The 16,464-nt window shown below is 37.3% G+C and overlaps 1 protein-coding gene across 2 annotated transcripts; it reads left to right on the forward strand.

The window, feature by feature from the left end:
• Positions 1–94: 94 nt before the first annotated feature.
• On the forward strand, positions 95–16,435 carry LOC131987868 (cleavage and polyadenylation specificity factor subunit 3). Of its 2 annotated transcripts, XM_059352764.1 has the most exons (18): positions 95–262; positions 355–418; positions 2,055–2,152; positions 4,839–4,967; positions 5,049–5,226; positions 5,332–5,421; positions 5,704–5,854; positions 6,618–6,793; positions 7,307–7,465; positions 8,629–8,775; positions 8,883–9,035; positions 10,960–11,068; positions 12,048–12,146; positions 13,086–13,180; positions 13,271–13,358; positions 14,777–14,843; positions 14,929–15,025; positions 15,731–16,435. In XM_059352764.1, the coding sequence occupies exons 1-18, from the start codon at positions 192–194 to the stop codon at positions 15,830–15,832; spliced, it is 2,073 nt and encodes a 690-aa protein (XP_059208747.1). In that variant the 5' UTR covers positions 95–191; the 3' UTR covers positions 15,833–16,435. The 2 variants fall into 2 exon arrangements, with proteins under 2 accessions (XP_059208747.1, XP_059208748.1); XM_059352765.1 differs by lacking the exons at positions 355–418; positions 2,055–2,152.
• The last annotated feature ends 29 nt before the right edge of the window (positions 16,436–16,464 follow it).

Consider the following 16,464-nt stretch of genomic DNA (forward strand, 5'->3'; position numbering starts at 1 on the left):
AACCGGCCAACGGCTGTCCCGGAACTTGTGTGTGTTTCAAAGGGTTTCTTTATCTCGTCGGCTGTATTTTTGCACGCCGCCGGATGTGACGTCACAAGGAGCCTCTCCCCCAGTGTCATTCATTTAGCGAACAAAATGAAGGGATTATTTTTATTCTGTTTTTTAATTTGAGCTGCAAAAATTGAACACACATGGCGACAAAACGCAAAATCGAGGTGATCGTCCCTGCAGAGGAGAGTGATCAGCTGCTCATTCGCCCTCTGTGAGTGTTTATATTTCCAGTTGTTACAGGTTCATACATCATCCATAATAATTACAAGAAATATGCAATGATGTTTTCTTGTGCATATACAGTGGTGCTGGTCAGGAGGTTGGGAGGTCATGCATCATCCTGGAATTCAAAGGAAGGAAAATTATGGTAAATATTTTGTCTGCACGCCAATTTAGGTGTTTAGTTGTGACTGCAAGCTGCAATGTGACTTCAGACAGAGAAAATGCATTGGTAACTGGCACTAGATAAACATCAATAACAATATTCCTTAATCCAACAACAGATCTATATTAAAGAATAGCATTGACTACTAATGAGCATGCAATTATATGTTCTTACTTTTTTTAAGGCTCTCAAAATCAGAGTAGGGTTTATTGGTGTTTGGTGCATAAAATAAAAAGATTCAGAAAAATATTAAGCAAAGTACTACAACAGTAGAGAGTATAAATATTGAAGCGTTGTGCAAAAGTCAACAGTCTATAGGCGGCGTTCCAATGTTTCAATAATTTTATTGCTGTTTAATTGAATCCTTTTGAAAAAAAATCTTTACTGATGTTATTCACTATATTGGAGGGAATTATTGTTATTTTCATGAAAAACTATGTGAATAAAACTGATATGTGCAACACACTATCTACCTCGTCTATACCATTTGTAGTATATTCACTGGTAATTTATCCATTTTTATATTTATTTATGACATCACATGTCCTTGTTTTACTCCCTGTTTTAGTTCAGCGTTCTACTGTATTTTTAAATGTTTTACTCATGTTTGTTTTGTTGTTATAATTGCTTTAACTATGCACTTTAAGCATTGGCACTCCCAATTTAATTTGTATAGTTGACAAATAATGACAATAAAGGCTATTTGATTGTTATGATTGATTCAATTATCATAGTGTGATTTTTATTTATTTAAGGATCTTGACCCAACAAAGTTTCTTTTTTCTTAAGCCTGTAGAATATGATTTCAGGTTGTAAGATCTCTGCAGCACCTCAATACTTAAATCAGAATTACACATTTTCCCCTTTAACAAATATTGTGTCCCCTACAATTATGACATATTGCACTCACCCATATGATTCTGATAAAATCTCTATTAATTGTCCAGCACAGTGCTGTGTTAATTCAGTGTACCCAGGGCTCTCTATAAATCAAAACTGATCAGTGGTGGAAGTATTCAGATCTCTTACTGAAGTAAAAGTACTAATACCACACTGTGAAATTACTCCACTACAAGTAAAGTCCTGCATTCAAAACTTACTGAAGTAAAAGTACAAAAGTATCAGCATCGAAATGTACTTAAAGTATCAAAAGTAAAAGTACTCGTTATGCAGAATAAACCCATTCAGACTATTATTCTAAATATATTATTGTATTATTATTATTGTTATTATTATTGATGCCTTTATGTAAGCAGTGTTGAATTTTGTTGGGGTGGGGCCCATTTTAACTACCTAATATACTGTTATATGGTTTATTTATAAAACTGCATAATCACTTTAATTTGAACATGTTTTTTAAATCTTTACCTGAAAAGTATTTAAGATGGCAGCTAAATGTAGTGGGATGAAAAGTACAATATTTGCCTCTAAATGTAGTGGAGTAGAAGTATAAAGTTACATAAAATGGAAATACTCAAGTACAATTACCTCAAAATTATATTTAAGTACAGCACTTAAGTAAATGAGTAAATGCATTAAATGTACTTAGTTATATTCCACCACTGGTATTGATGCATTATCCTGGGATAAGTAATGAATTAATATGAATATTTTGCAGCTGGACTGTGGTATCCACCCTGGCCTGGAAGGAATGGATGCCCTGCCCTACATAGACCTGATTGACCCGGCTGAGATAGACCTGCTGCTCATCAGCCAGTCAGTGTTCCCTCTTCTCTTTTAAGTCTCAACCAGATCTGTATTAGTCATTTTCTCACTAAGGCATTCCCTGCTTGTTTTTTTATTTTGAATATATTCTAAAACACAACAAAGTATATGTCATTTGCAAGGTTATAATAGTTTGGGATTTTTCATTAGTTTTAATTTCGTTGTGAATTTTTGTTTGTTTTTCTGCTGTTTGTTTCAATTAGGTTTTAGAGTGAGTTTGCTAGTTTAATAAGTTTGTTTGTTTTTTTGAAAATGCTTAGTTTGTTTAGTTTTTATTAGTTTTAGTTTTTTTGTAATGGGGTATTTGTTGGGTGCCAGATTCAAAAAGGTCCCAATAACTGTTGCCTTTATTTCCTTTGTCTTATCCATCTCAGCCCCAATAAGTTTATTAAATCATAAAACCAGATAGATTACATAGATTTCATATCAACCAAAAAGGTTTACGTATGAAAGTAGTTGACAAAGACGAAAATGAAGGACATTTTCAATATCATTTTAGTTTTAGTTAGTTTTGTAACCACCTCACAATACAGTTTCAGTTAGTTATCTTTTTTTGTGACAAACTTTTTATTGAACAGTTTGAATATTACATTATGAACATAATGCCATTGCCTTGCCATTAAGGATTTTAATAAGAGAGAAAAAAAGAGGGGAAAAAAGAGGGGGGTGTAGACAATACAGATACATAAAGACAGTATAATTCACAGTAACACCTTATATGCGAGCAAGTAATATTATGTCAGAAAGAGAACCAATAAGGGTGTCCCAGGCCTGCACTGTAGATGCCCGCGCTTTATGTATGACAGCCAGTGACCTTTTTAACCCATAAGAACCCAGACCCATTAATCCTTAAAGTAAAATTATGGGGGATATACCACAGACCAAGTGAACCAAATAGAACACATTTATGATGTTTTAATTTTTTTTTTAAATCTACCCCTAAATGTCAAAGATCTGTGATATGACATATGTGTTAGATTTGGCGTTTATGGAAGTTCTGTTTATGATATTTCTTATTTTAAAATAAATAAACTAGACACCTTTTCTGCTCACAGAAACACAAATTTGCCTTTTTCTTTGCATCGCCACAACATATATCGAAATTGTGACAGGATAGGATTATTTTTTGTTTATATTTGGTCAAATGTACTTAGAATTAGAATTGTTAAATGGGTTTAAACTTAGCCTAGTAACAAAAAAAAAGCTTTTTGAATTTAGCTACTTTTCCACATTTCTGTTTCCAGTCACACACATATTTTGGAGAAGTCACTTCTTGTCACAGTCAAACAGTCTTGCTAAGGGATTTAATGAGTTAAGGTGAAGCATAAAGCTGAATATGGGAGATTCTAGAAGATTTAAAGTGTTTGTTACAAGCGTGTCACCGTGGGTTCTTATGGGTTAAAAGAGCAATGTCTCTAAAGGCATTTAGCCATTCTTTAGCTGATGGGGTGTCTGGGGAAAACCATGAGTATATTGTGGTTTTCTTAGCAGCAGTCAATCCTGCAAATATAATTTTCCTCTGTGCCAATCTGGTATTGCCACTAAGTCATCATGGAATTAGGGTTGTCAAAAGTATCGATACTCAAAAAAGTATCGATACTAAAACGTTGTATCCGGATACAATACTCATTTTCAAAAGTATAGAGTATCTGAAGCTTGTTTTCATAGTTGCAGATTCTTTTTGCACAACTGTTTTTTTTTTATAAATATTTAACCTGTGGTTCTGTTAATTTTTACATGTTGCATTTTTCTTGTTAATAAAAATATATCTGTTAAATTTTGGGGTCTTTGTTTTTATCCTTGTGGTATCGAAAATGGTACCGAGTATCGAATATTTTCCTGAGTATCGGTATCGAGTTGAACATTTTAGTATCGTGACAACCCTACATTGAATAGAAGTAGAGGGGGATGCATCGGGATGGGAACCCCTAAAATATTTTCAAGGCACCTATGCACTTTGGACCAAAGGCCAGACACAGAGAGACATTCCCAAAAAACATGAAGATATGTGCCAACATTGTTCTAATTACAGTTAGTTATATTTTTCTTTTTTTAAAACTCTTGTTTTTATTTTTATTTCTGTTAACGAAAATGTTTTTTCAATTCTAGTTTTCAGTCTTTCGTTAACTATAACTGGTTCATTACATACCGTCGTTATGCACTTCATGTGTTTTTTTATGCACACTGTTCATTGCACCTTATTTGTTTCATAGCACCAACATTTTTATACTGCATATTCATATTTATTCTGCACTGGAATTCTACTCCTTAATACATACTCCTTCTTTAGACACTTTATTTTTATTTTTACATTACATTTTATTGTATTTTATTGTATTTTTATATTTTATTGCTTGAAGTATGCCTAGGTTGTTCTTTTTATTTAATTGTGTTGTTATTGTCTCTGTGTGTAATGCTGCTGCTACACTGTAATTTCCCAGCTTGGGATAAATAAAGTCTATCCATCCATCCATCTATCTATCTATCTATCTATCTATCTATCTATCTATCTATCTATCTATCTATCTATCTATCTATCTATCTATCTATCTATCTATCTATCTATCTATCTATCTATCTATCTATCTATCTATCTATCTATCCATCTATCCATCTATCTATCTATCTATATAACAACCTTGGTCATTTGATGTTGATGTATGTATTCTCTGACTAGTTTCCACTTGGATCACTGTGGCGCTCTGCCCTGGTTCCTCCAGAAGACGAGCTTTAAAGGAAGGACCTTCATGACCCACGCCACCAAGGCCATCTACCGCTGGCTGCTGTCAGACTACGTCAAAGTCAGGTAGGAGCAGAAACAGCCGTCTCCACGGGACACTTCCAAATCAACAATACCTGCTGTAATTCTGTTGTTGATTCATTTCAGCAACATTTCTGCGGACGACATGCTGTACACTGAGACCGACCTGGAGGAGAGCATGGACAAGATCGAGACCATCAACTTCCACGAGGTGAAGGAGGTGGCTGGGATCAAGTTCTGGTGCTACCACGCCGGCCACGTGCTGGGAGCCGCCATGTTCATGATCGAAATAGCTGGAGTCAAGGTAATCGAGTCTTGGCTTTTAGTTTCAGAGAGTCCTGTTGAAGCAGAAAACCTAACCTAAACCTACCTAACAAGTCCACCGTCTGTGTGCTTTCTCCCTCCGAAGCTGCTGTACACAGGAGACTTCTCCCGACAGGAAGACAGGCACCTGATGGCAGCAGAGATCCCCAGCGTCAAACCTGATATCTTAATCATAGTATGTGGCACAGTAATTCACATTAAACAATTATTTTTAACAGATCTTTTTTTTTACATTTATTTTTATTGAGCGCTGATAGTACAGGACTTGTACAAAATACAACATTCACAAAAGAAAACTTTGGACCAATGCTCACATCATTTTTTGTTTTTTGTATGAATTTTTGTATGAAAAAGCTACTAACATAATTAAAACATACGTCACTTAGTAGTAATATAAATGGAACAATACTTTCAACTGCTGGAAAGCTATACAGATGATGTTGTTGTTGTTCGGCAGGAGTCGACCTACGGCACCCACATCCACGAGAAGAGGGAGGAACGTGAAGCTCGGTTCTGCAACACGGTCCACGACATCGTCAACAGAGAAGGCCGCTGTTTGATCCCCGTGTTCGCTTTGGGACGAGCCCAGGAACTGCTGCTCATCCTGGGTGAGGAGTCAAGTCCCTGATTCAGATCATGCCTCTGAAATCTAATTTATAGAGGTGTGAATCAGCAGAGGCCCCACGATACGATTTAATCACGATATTTGACTCACAACATGAGATTATTGCGATTATAAGCCTCTGCGATATGGTGAGTATTGCTATACAATACATTGGGATTTAACTGCTAACTACATTTTGTGTCCATAAAATTAAATTCAATCAAGAATTGTTTTGTCAAATCAGAGAAAATTCTCAGTCCATTCATCTCACTTCAGTCTTTTTATTTCTCCACAATGAGAGTCAAACCCACAGACTGACCAACAAAGTATTCAGTCAAACTGAACTGAACTGATATCAAACATGTTGGACGACAACAACTGCAGCATTTTATCAAACTTTCCTCAACTTTAAGCTTCACTGCTGATTTTTTTTAAATAAAACGTAAAAAAAAGTCTTACTTTGCATTATTTCGACAAATTCCCGACACATTATCCTGACGCACATGGTGCCTATAGATTCCTTAGATCTTATAGTTTCATATGATACCAGTATCTTCAGTATCTTCTAAAAGTGAGCCCACTACGGCCTCCAACAACTAAACTCTAAAGCTAAATATCGATACATGGCAGCCATGAATCGATATATTGCCACACAAAATATTGCAATACTATGCTGTAGTACACACACACCTCTAATAATTTATGACCATTTGTTATAAAAAGTTGCATCTGCATCAGTCAGGAGTCTGTTTCATGTTCTCCTCTAGATGAGTACTGGCAGAACCACCCAGAGCTCCATGACATCCCCATATACTACGCTTCATCCCTGGCCAAGAAGTGCATGGCGGTGTACCAGACCTATGTCAACGCAATGAACGACAAGATCCGCAAGGCCATCAATATCAACAACCCTTTTGTCTTCAAGCACATCAGCAACCTCAAGGTAGGAAACTGTACGATAAGGGTCGGGTGCTTTGAGGCACCGATCCAGTTTGTTGGGCTCGTCATTCCATACCAGATTTCAAAACCTGATGATTGTCTGTCTAAACGTACACACCGTAGTGCCAAAAAACACGTTACACACAGAGACGGGGCTCCTGTGTGTGTGTGTGTGTGTGTGTGTGTGTGTGTGTGTGTGTGTGTGTGTGCTGCCTGCGTCACATCTGTGTAAAGGAGCTGACAAATTGACCTAAAGATTACTATTATAAAGCTGTCATTTACTGTTGTCAAAACGGATTTCAAACTATCGTTCAGGAACATGCACTTAGGTTTAATTGGTGACTCTAAGTTGTCCGTAGGAGTGAATGAGAGTGTGATCGTCTGTCTCTAAGTGTCATCCCTGTGACAGTCTGGAGACCTGTCCAGGGTGTACCCCACCTCTCGCCCAATGTCGGCTGGGATAAGCCGAGGATAATGAATATGCTGATTATCCATATCTTTGGTGTTGTTTTTCTAGAGCATGGATCACTTTGACGACATCGGTCCCAGCGTGGTGATGGCGTCTCCGGGTATGATGCAGAGCGGGCTGTCCCGAGAGCTCTTTGAGAGCTGGTGCACTGATAAGAGGAACGGAGTCATCATCGCTGGATACTGTGTGGAGGGCACACTGGCTAAGGTCAGACTGATACAGGCTGATAATAGACAGACACACCACGAGTGACATTATTTACCTTCATTTTTGGCTGACTAAGCTCTAGGGATGGGGGGGAAATTTAAACAGCATAGTATTATGACCCTTTGTGTTGCAATACTGTATTGATACAACACCAAGTATTGATATTTTGTTATATAGGGTGGATTCGGGTAATGTCGGACACTTAAGGTTTGGCTGGTTTATTTCCAACTTAAAGTAAATATAGTCATCAAAACCTTTACTATTGGTCTACCATGGGTGTCATGTGACTAAAATTACATAAAATATTTTTAAATTTAGAAAAATATAACAAAGTCAAAATTGCAAAAGTAAAAGTATCAAAATTGCAAAAGTATCCCACATTACCCGAATTTACCCTAAATTAATAATATTGTAATATTCGTAATACACAGTGCTTAACAAATTTATTAGACGACCGGTTTATGCCACAGCTGTCCTACATTAACAGCATTATTAATTACCAAAATAATTTTTATGTTTCTGTAATGGGTAATACGCCAGTATATAGAAGCCGATTAAACTAAATTATTTTTTTAATGCTAAAATATAGTTATCCAGGAATTTTAAAATTCACTGTTTTACAAAAAAACTGTAAAAATAGTAAAGCACATTGTTATTTCTTGATTAAGATGTCAAATTATAGTTATTTAATTGCACCCCTGAACAGAAAAATAGTTTTGTGGCTGAATGTTCTGCTTGATTCATTTCTGAGTTGGCTCAAATTTGGGTATAAAAAGATGAATTCAGTTTGTTATTTGCCAAATAAAAAACAATAGCACTTTAGTTATAAACAAGCTTTTGGAAGATTTCTAAAATATTTGTTTTCTCGTTTTTTATGACCGGTGGTCTAATTAATTTGTTAAGCACTGTATAATTATTTTAAAAGTCAACATTTCCAGCTTCTTATTTTCTGGTTACTTTACTCTATGACAGTAAACTGAATATCTTTGAGTTGTGGATGAAATGAGGCATTAAGGACGTCATCTTTGGGTTAAAGAAACACACAGGCAACTTAATAAAAAATAAAACAACAATAAAATAATCCTTAGTTGCAGCATGATGGGATTCCTGTGTTGAAACCGTGAGTGTGTAGTTCCAGGAACTTACTGTGTCGTGTTGTGCAGCACATCATGTCTGAGCCGGAGGAGATCACCACCATGTCGGGGCAGAAGCTGCAGCTGAAGATGTCCGTGGACTACATCTCCTTCTCCGCCCACACAGACTACCAGCAGACCAGCGAGTTCATCAGGGCCCTCAAGCCCCCACATGTGGTACGAGAGAAAAACACATTGATTGTGTTTAAAATCCTCAGTTACCTGCACCCTTCCAGTTTTATAAATTAAAATGTTTGACTCTCCTGTCTGCATGTTAACATCAGATCCTGGTCCACGGTGAGCAGAACGAGATGGCCCGTCTGAAGGCCGCACTGATCAGAGAGTACGAGGACAACGACCAGGTTCACATCGAAGTCCACAACCCTCGCAACACAGAAGCCGTCACCCTCAACTTCAGGGGAGAGAAACTGGCCAAGGTCTGTGGTACTATGGATTTGACAATAAACTTGTGCAAAAATACAATACAAATATAAACTATGCATACATGTAGTGAAAAGAAGTTTGTCCAAAGTAGTGTGCAACTGTGCAAACTGAAGAAATGTGTCTTGCAACCTATACCAAAGTCAGGAGTGGTGCAAAACAATGATTTATGAACAAAAAGTTGAACAGACAAAATAACCCAGAGCAAATCAGAAAACGACTGAAAAACAAAAAGGTCTGGTGGGATGGCAAAAATCAATAAAAGAAAGGGAGACTCTCGGACCAACCCTCAATGGGCCGGTGAATCCAAAAAAAGGCCTTCTGATTACAGAACATTAACCTAATTAAAACAAGAAATAGAAATGAATAACGGAAAAACTGAGCCACTGGTCTCACCAGAAAACAAGATGGAAAACCAAACCAGAGAAAAGGCCTGAGAGAGAGAGAGAGAGAGAGAGAGAGAGAATTAGAGTCAGAGGGAGAGAGAGAAACAGACAGACAGAGAGAGAGAGTGAGAGAGAGAGACGGGGAGAGCGAGAGGACGAGACACATGACATGGCGATGACAGGGAGAGCAAAGGGAGGGGCGGGGCACATAACAACATGTAATTATTCAGGTAGAGTTGCATGAGGTAGACATGGTTATAGACTCCTGTCAGCTGTTTAGGAGTCTGATGGCAATGGGAAAGAAAGATCTAACATCTCATACTTGTGTACCTCTGAGTGTTTACAGTCGTGGCTGTAGGTGGATGGAGGCAGCTCTCCTGTGGACCATGTCTGTAGGGATGCTCTGTCCTTTCCTTCTCTCTGAGATTTTTTGTCTGAAGTCAGGTTGTGAATATTGCATGTTTGTAAGACACTGTGCTAGTGTTAGAACCGTTAAATGCATAAATCCACTTTCAAGGGACGTGGCTCAGAACGACAGAGATCAGGTTCCAATGCTCAAAAGGCTTTTTTCCCCCAAAAACAAGGTCGAGACGAGACACGAAGGGGCTTATATACAGGGCTGATGCGGAGTGATGAGACACAGGTGAGGGAGAAACAATCAGGGATCAGGTGCACACAGACGAGGCAGACAGGAGCCTGAAACAGACGCTGTATCCCTAAGTCAAGGATCCTTCCCTGGTAGGATCCTTCCTTCAGAGTCGGGTCCTCCAGAGACGAGGCCGGAGTCCTTCCTTGCACTGGTATAACATACAAATAGAACAGCCTTCAGTGTGCAGGTATGCAGCACTGGATGTCCTGCTTAAATTCAGCGCTGCAATTTCTAAACCAGTTCATGAAGTGGATGTGTCTTTGGCATCAGCACTCTGACACATATTTGTGGAAATGGAAGAAGATGCTTTAAGATTGAATCTAAATGATTCAGCAAGTAAAAGCCACAAAGTGGATTAAACCTGAATATTTCACTGATCCAGGCTGAATTTGGCCGCTATTCAGTTTCATAAAAGCAGCGGCGCATAAATCACCATGGAGATGTGTTCTGGGATTTTTTTTACATTTATTTTACAGTACAGAACAATAACAGACTTTGAACACAAGTTCTGTAAGTTATGGGATAACATTCAGTGTAAACTGGAAATACTTTAATATTTAAATGCATATTGCGCCGCTGGTGTCGCTGTTTCTACCTCCGCCATTTCTAAATCTCCTGGTAGACATGCATCCTTGGAATTTGGGCAGAAGAAGGACTCTGTCCTCTGGAGGATCCTGGACATTGGGACAGTCCTTCGGTGGATGTTGGTGATGTAGTATCCTTCAAATTCAGCCGTTTGAGGATCCTTCCTTGACTTTGGGATAGAGCGAGAGACAGGGGTGAGCGATCACAAAATAAAACAGGAAACACAAAACCTGAAACTTAAAGGGAAAATAGAATAGTTGACAGTGAAATGATCCACACTGACACCTCTCCTCCTCTCAGGTGATGGGCTCTCTGGCTGATAAGAAGTGTGCTCAGGGTGCCAGGGTGTCAGGCATACTGGTGAAAAAGAACTTCAACTACCACATCCTCAACCCCTCCGACCTTTCTAGTAAGTATTTAGTTTTAGTTCTACAAACTGTCCCACCTGCAGGCTGCAGCACAGGACCACCTGTGTGTTTGCACTCAGTACATTCAGTTCACCAGCTGCAGGAAATTTGAGTTGATTTAAGTGGGTGACTCTGGGAATCAAGACAAAGTAGAGTCATCATGATCATATTGCATCTACTATTCTATAGGCCAAGCAGTGAGGGAGTGTGCAGATCTAGAAGGAGAAGCTGCCTTTTTGTTTACCTGCTGTCTACCTACTGCTGCGCCTTCTTTTAAAGGGAGAGTTCCGATTTTTTTAAGTATGGTTGTTATCTATAGCCAGTATATTACCTACAGTGATGGGAAAAGTATTCAGATCTCTTACTTAATTAAAAGTACTATAAACCACTGTGACATTACTCCACTAGAAGTAAAAGTCCTGCATTCAAAACTTACTGAAGTAAAAGTACAAAAGTATCAGCATCAAAATGTACTTAAAGTATCAAAAGTAAAAGTAGTTGTTATGCAGAATGGGACCACTTAGAAATATATTACATTATTTGTATTGATGCTTTAATGTAAGCAGCGTTTTAATTTTGTTAAGACAAGGATCATTCAATTACTTAATGTACTGTATGAGGTTTAATTTAAAAAAACTCTAATCACTTTAAATTGATCATGTATTTTATGTTCGATCAAGACCTGTGAAGTAACTAAAGCTGTCAAAAAGTACAACATTTGCCTAAAAATGTAGTGGAGTTGAATAAAAAGTTACATAAAATAGAAATACTCAAGTAAAGTACAAGAACCTCAAAACTGTCCTTACATACAGTAAGTGTACTTAGTTACTTTCCACAACCGATTACTTACAGTAGATGGTGGTCAGCATGCCCCCAGTTTGGAGAAGCAGTATTTCCGCCTCAAAAAAATCTGAACTATCCCTTTAAAATTTGACAAACAAGCAAGGCATCATGCAATAACCTGATGTGTGTGTTCTGCAGCGTACACAGAGCTGGCCATGAGCACAGTGAAACAGACCCAGGCCATCCCCTTCACCGGACCGTACTCACTGCTCGTCTGCCACCTGAGGAACCTCACCGGTAACCACGGCGACATATTACTGCAGAACTTTGACCACTTTGACTTCCCTTAATATGGTGTTTTTCTGTGATTTCTGGCCATATTATGCTCTAATATGTATCAACAGACTATAATTGATTAATTTAATTAGACCATTTTTGACAATAATCGACATACTATAGATATGATCTTTTTTTGAGGGAGTCATTTTTGGACATCCCAAAATATGGTGCTTTTTCCACTTTTTTTAGACAAACTATACTACTACATATCAACAGAGTATAATTGGGCCATTTCTAGCATTTTTAGGCATTTTAAAATCTGACCATTTTTGGCAAAAATCGAAATGTATGACTTCTTTATGTCTGAGTCAGTGGCTAAACCAATTTTACTGTGGGGGCCAAGGAGGGGTCAGTGTTTAATCAGAGGGGCACATTAGCACATGAAAAAATGGCAAAGATGATATTTAAGCATTCAAAATCTTTGAATGTCTTGAAAAAGACACAAAACGACCAAAAAAGACACAAAATGACCAAAAAAGACACCAAATGAGAAGACAGAATAACCAAAAAAAACCTACAGAAGATATAAAAATGACAAAAAAAGACACAAAATGACAAAAAAAGACACAAAATAACTAAAAAAGACACAACAACAGACACAAAAGACATGAAAAGTATTAAAAAATGGACAAAATAGCCCTACAAGACTCCATAGAGTTAAACTATTATACAATGTACACGTTCTGGGTTCCTTTTGTGTACAATAAGATATTGTTTGAACAAAAAAAAGGTTAGAATTGTTCCATTGCTCATTGTTATAAATTGATCATTTTATTATTAATTTGACACAAGGGCCACAGCAGGGGCCAAAGGCTTCTTCTGAGGGGCAGTGGCCCCTGCGTAGAACCACCACTGGTCTGACTTCACGCCATACTCACTGCTGCAGTCTTTTTTCAGGTGACGTGGAAGAGCTGGACGGAACCGAGAAGAACACTTTGAAGGTTTTTAAAAATATCACTCTGATCCACGAGGCTGGCATGGTGCTGCTGGAGGTGAGCACTCAGGCTGCTAAGAAGGATGCAGGACAACGAGACTCCTCAAACTGACTCATCTACACTTTCTCTCTCTTTCTCCTGTTTCAGTGGATAGCAAACCCTCTCAATGACATGTATGCTGATGCTGTCACCACTGTAGTGCTGGAAGTCCAGTCCAACCCAAAGGCTCAGAAAGGTCAGTCTGGATCTATAGCTTTGAATGTTATATGGACTGTAGGAAGCATACAATAAAGGATTTGTTTGATTTCAACCCATTTAAAAAGGTAAATATGTATTGTGTAACTTTTCTATATAAAAATGCCTAAAAACAACTAGTTAATATATTTTATTGAGTTGTGTATTTACATTATCCAGAGAAATCTAATTTCATACATAGAGGGAAACGTCCCGTTTTATTCCGTCATTGTCATATCCCTTTTGTGCAGGAGTCAGTTGTCTGCCAGAGGCTTCATGAATTGGCTTTTAATCCAGTTTTAAGCCACATTTTCATGGTACACTATTTAGATTTTGGTAGTTTTTAACTATATATTTTATCATCAGAGGTCTGGATCTTATGTTAGAGAAACAAGTTAAGATGAGATAAGATATGACTTTATCCCTCAGTGGTGAAATTTAGTTGTCACAGTAGCTCAAGATACAGACACACAGATATAGACAACAGAATAAGAATATAAAAAATAAGACATATACATACATTTCTACTATTTGGCATTTATTATTAATATATATTTTTTGTTTGTTTTCTGAAGGTACTTTCCATTTTTACAGATATTGCATATTGTAGAAAATATATTTTAGCATGTTAAATAGGTTGTTGCATGTAGTTATGTGAAAATCAATGAATAAATATTTTAAATATATAATATATATATTTAAATATATAAATTGAGTGAATGTTAGCGGTAGCTCAGTTTGCAGCCCTCTGGGATGTCCTTTATCTGCTGAACAGCATCAGAGAAACACGTATTTAAAGTGAAACCACTTGATTCAGTGTTTTTTCCCAGTTTTACCTCCTGGTAGGTTGTTATGGTGAGGAGGAGACCTCTGTGGATGACTTGACTCCCAGTAAAAACCTCCTTAACCCTTAATAGGGCACTCATTGAAATACTTGCAAGATCCAAATTTCTACATATCATCCCAATGCAATATTTTAGACAATATAGGAGGATATTACATACAGCCAGAATGTGTAAAAAAACATACGGACCCTGGGGAGGGGCGTAATATTTTGAGAAAAAAGTTTACGAGATTAAAGTGGCAAATCTACGAGAAAAAAATGCACAGATTTATGAGATTTAAAGTGGTGAATCTGCGAGAAAAAAGTTGCTTTTTTCGCGCAGATTTGCCACTTTAAATCTCTTAAATCTGCGACTTGTAGATTTGCCACTCCCCCCTCCACTGAAGTTACCAAATATAGTTCTTGGCCCGGTAAAGGGTTAACTATTACCATAATCCTACACTTCTTACAACATCACCAGACTCCGTCTTTTGTAATTGTTCTGATTTAGAGACTCCTAGTGGGAAAAAAAATCCATATTTTGCATTAAATGCATTGTGTCTTGTCGTTATGGACTTGTGATTTGTGGTTTACAGCCATGGAGACGCAGAGTACCATTATGGACATGGACGTCTTCCAAAACAGACTAGGGGTCATGCTGCAGTGAGTGACGCACAATCCATACTTGGATCATTGTGTTTAAAAGTTTAACTGTACTTGAATTATAACAATATATCTCTGTCTTTAGGGACATGTTTGGAGAGGAATTTGTTGATTTCAGCGATGATAAAAACATCTCTGTGACGGTAGACGGGAAGACGGTTCACATCTGCTTGGAAACGAGGGTGAGAAACTTTCAGCCTGTCACACCAAGACACAGAACAGTGTTTGTGTTGCCGTGTTGGTTTTCTATCTCTCTCACCAAGGTTATTATAGTTAACGAAAACTAACGAAATAACGAAAACTAAAATTGAAAAAACATTTTCGTTAACTGAAATAAAAATAAAAACTAGAGTTTTTAAAAAAAACGATAACTAACTGAAACTGTATTGCGTGGTTACAAAACTAACTAAAATTATAGTGAAAATGTCCTTAGTTTTCGTTTTTGTCAACTTTTTTCATTCATAATTCAGTGTTTCTATTTGAACATGCAACACATGGTAAATATGTTTACTGAGACTGGGATGTCTACACTCCAACCAAAATTCTAAACACCCAGAACTGTAATAGTTAATAACCTTATTGGCGCTGATATGGATAAACCAAAGGAAATAAAGGCAAAATTTATCATGACCTCTTTGAATCTGGCACCCAACATATAGCCCATTACAAAAAAACTAAAACTAACACTAAAACTAATAAGAATTAAACTAAAACTAAGCATTTTCAAAAACTAAAAACTAAACTAAAACTAGAAAACTCACTCTAAAAACGAACTAAAACTAACTGAATTTGAAAACAAAAATTCACAACGAAAATTAAAACTAAAACTAATGAAAAATCCAAAACTATTATAACCTTGTCTCTCATTGACTCTCTCCCCTGAATAGTCGGTGTGCTACGAGGACGAATGCACCGAGGACGACTCCCTGAGAGAGATGGTGGAGCTGGCAGTGCAGCGGCTCTACGACGCCCTCAACCCGGTCATCTGAGACCAAGACGGGACTGCACGTTTGTTCATGAACAGTTATTTAAGCTAAATCATCACACATAGAACAAAAAAAAAAAGAATACTTCTGCTAAAATCTGGATAATGTATTTCTAAAAATCATCCAGATGTGTGTGACGCCGCCAGGATCTACAGTGTTTTAGCTTGTTTTATCCCCAATACATTTCACAAAACTAATCAGCACAAGGCAGATGACTGATCTATTAATCCAGATTATTGTCCTGTCTGGTGTTGTGTCAGTGAACGCCTCAGCAATCAACCCAGGTCCTCCCCTTGTGGATGCAATTTGGAGACTAGATTTAATAATTAACTAAGCGTAAAAAAAAGTTTATGACCTGAGCTGCCATGTAGGAAAAGGGAATTAAATAAGCCGTGTAGTGTTGTTTTTTTGTTATGCAAGCACTTTTAATGATAATATATTTAATTTTACTGTTATTTGTGTGGTTGTTTCCTCCGAGTTTGTTACTAATGTGCACTGATATGACAACTTGTTAACTTTTAACTGTGAATTTCTAAATGCACTACATGTTTGTGTTCATTACATGTTCAAAACAGACTTTTATAAAACTTTGTCTTGAATAATTGAGCAATTGGTCTGTTATTGTGGCAGAAATG

The sequence above is a fragment of the Centropristis striata genome, chromosome 16, assembly GCF_030273125.1.
Source record: "Centropristis striata isolate RG_2023a ecotype Rhode Island chromosome 16, C.striata_1.0, whole genome shotgun sequence".
Taxonomy (NCBI): Eukaryota; Metazoa; Chordata; class Actinopteri; order Perciformes; family Serranidae; genus Centropristis; species Centropristis striata.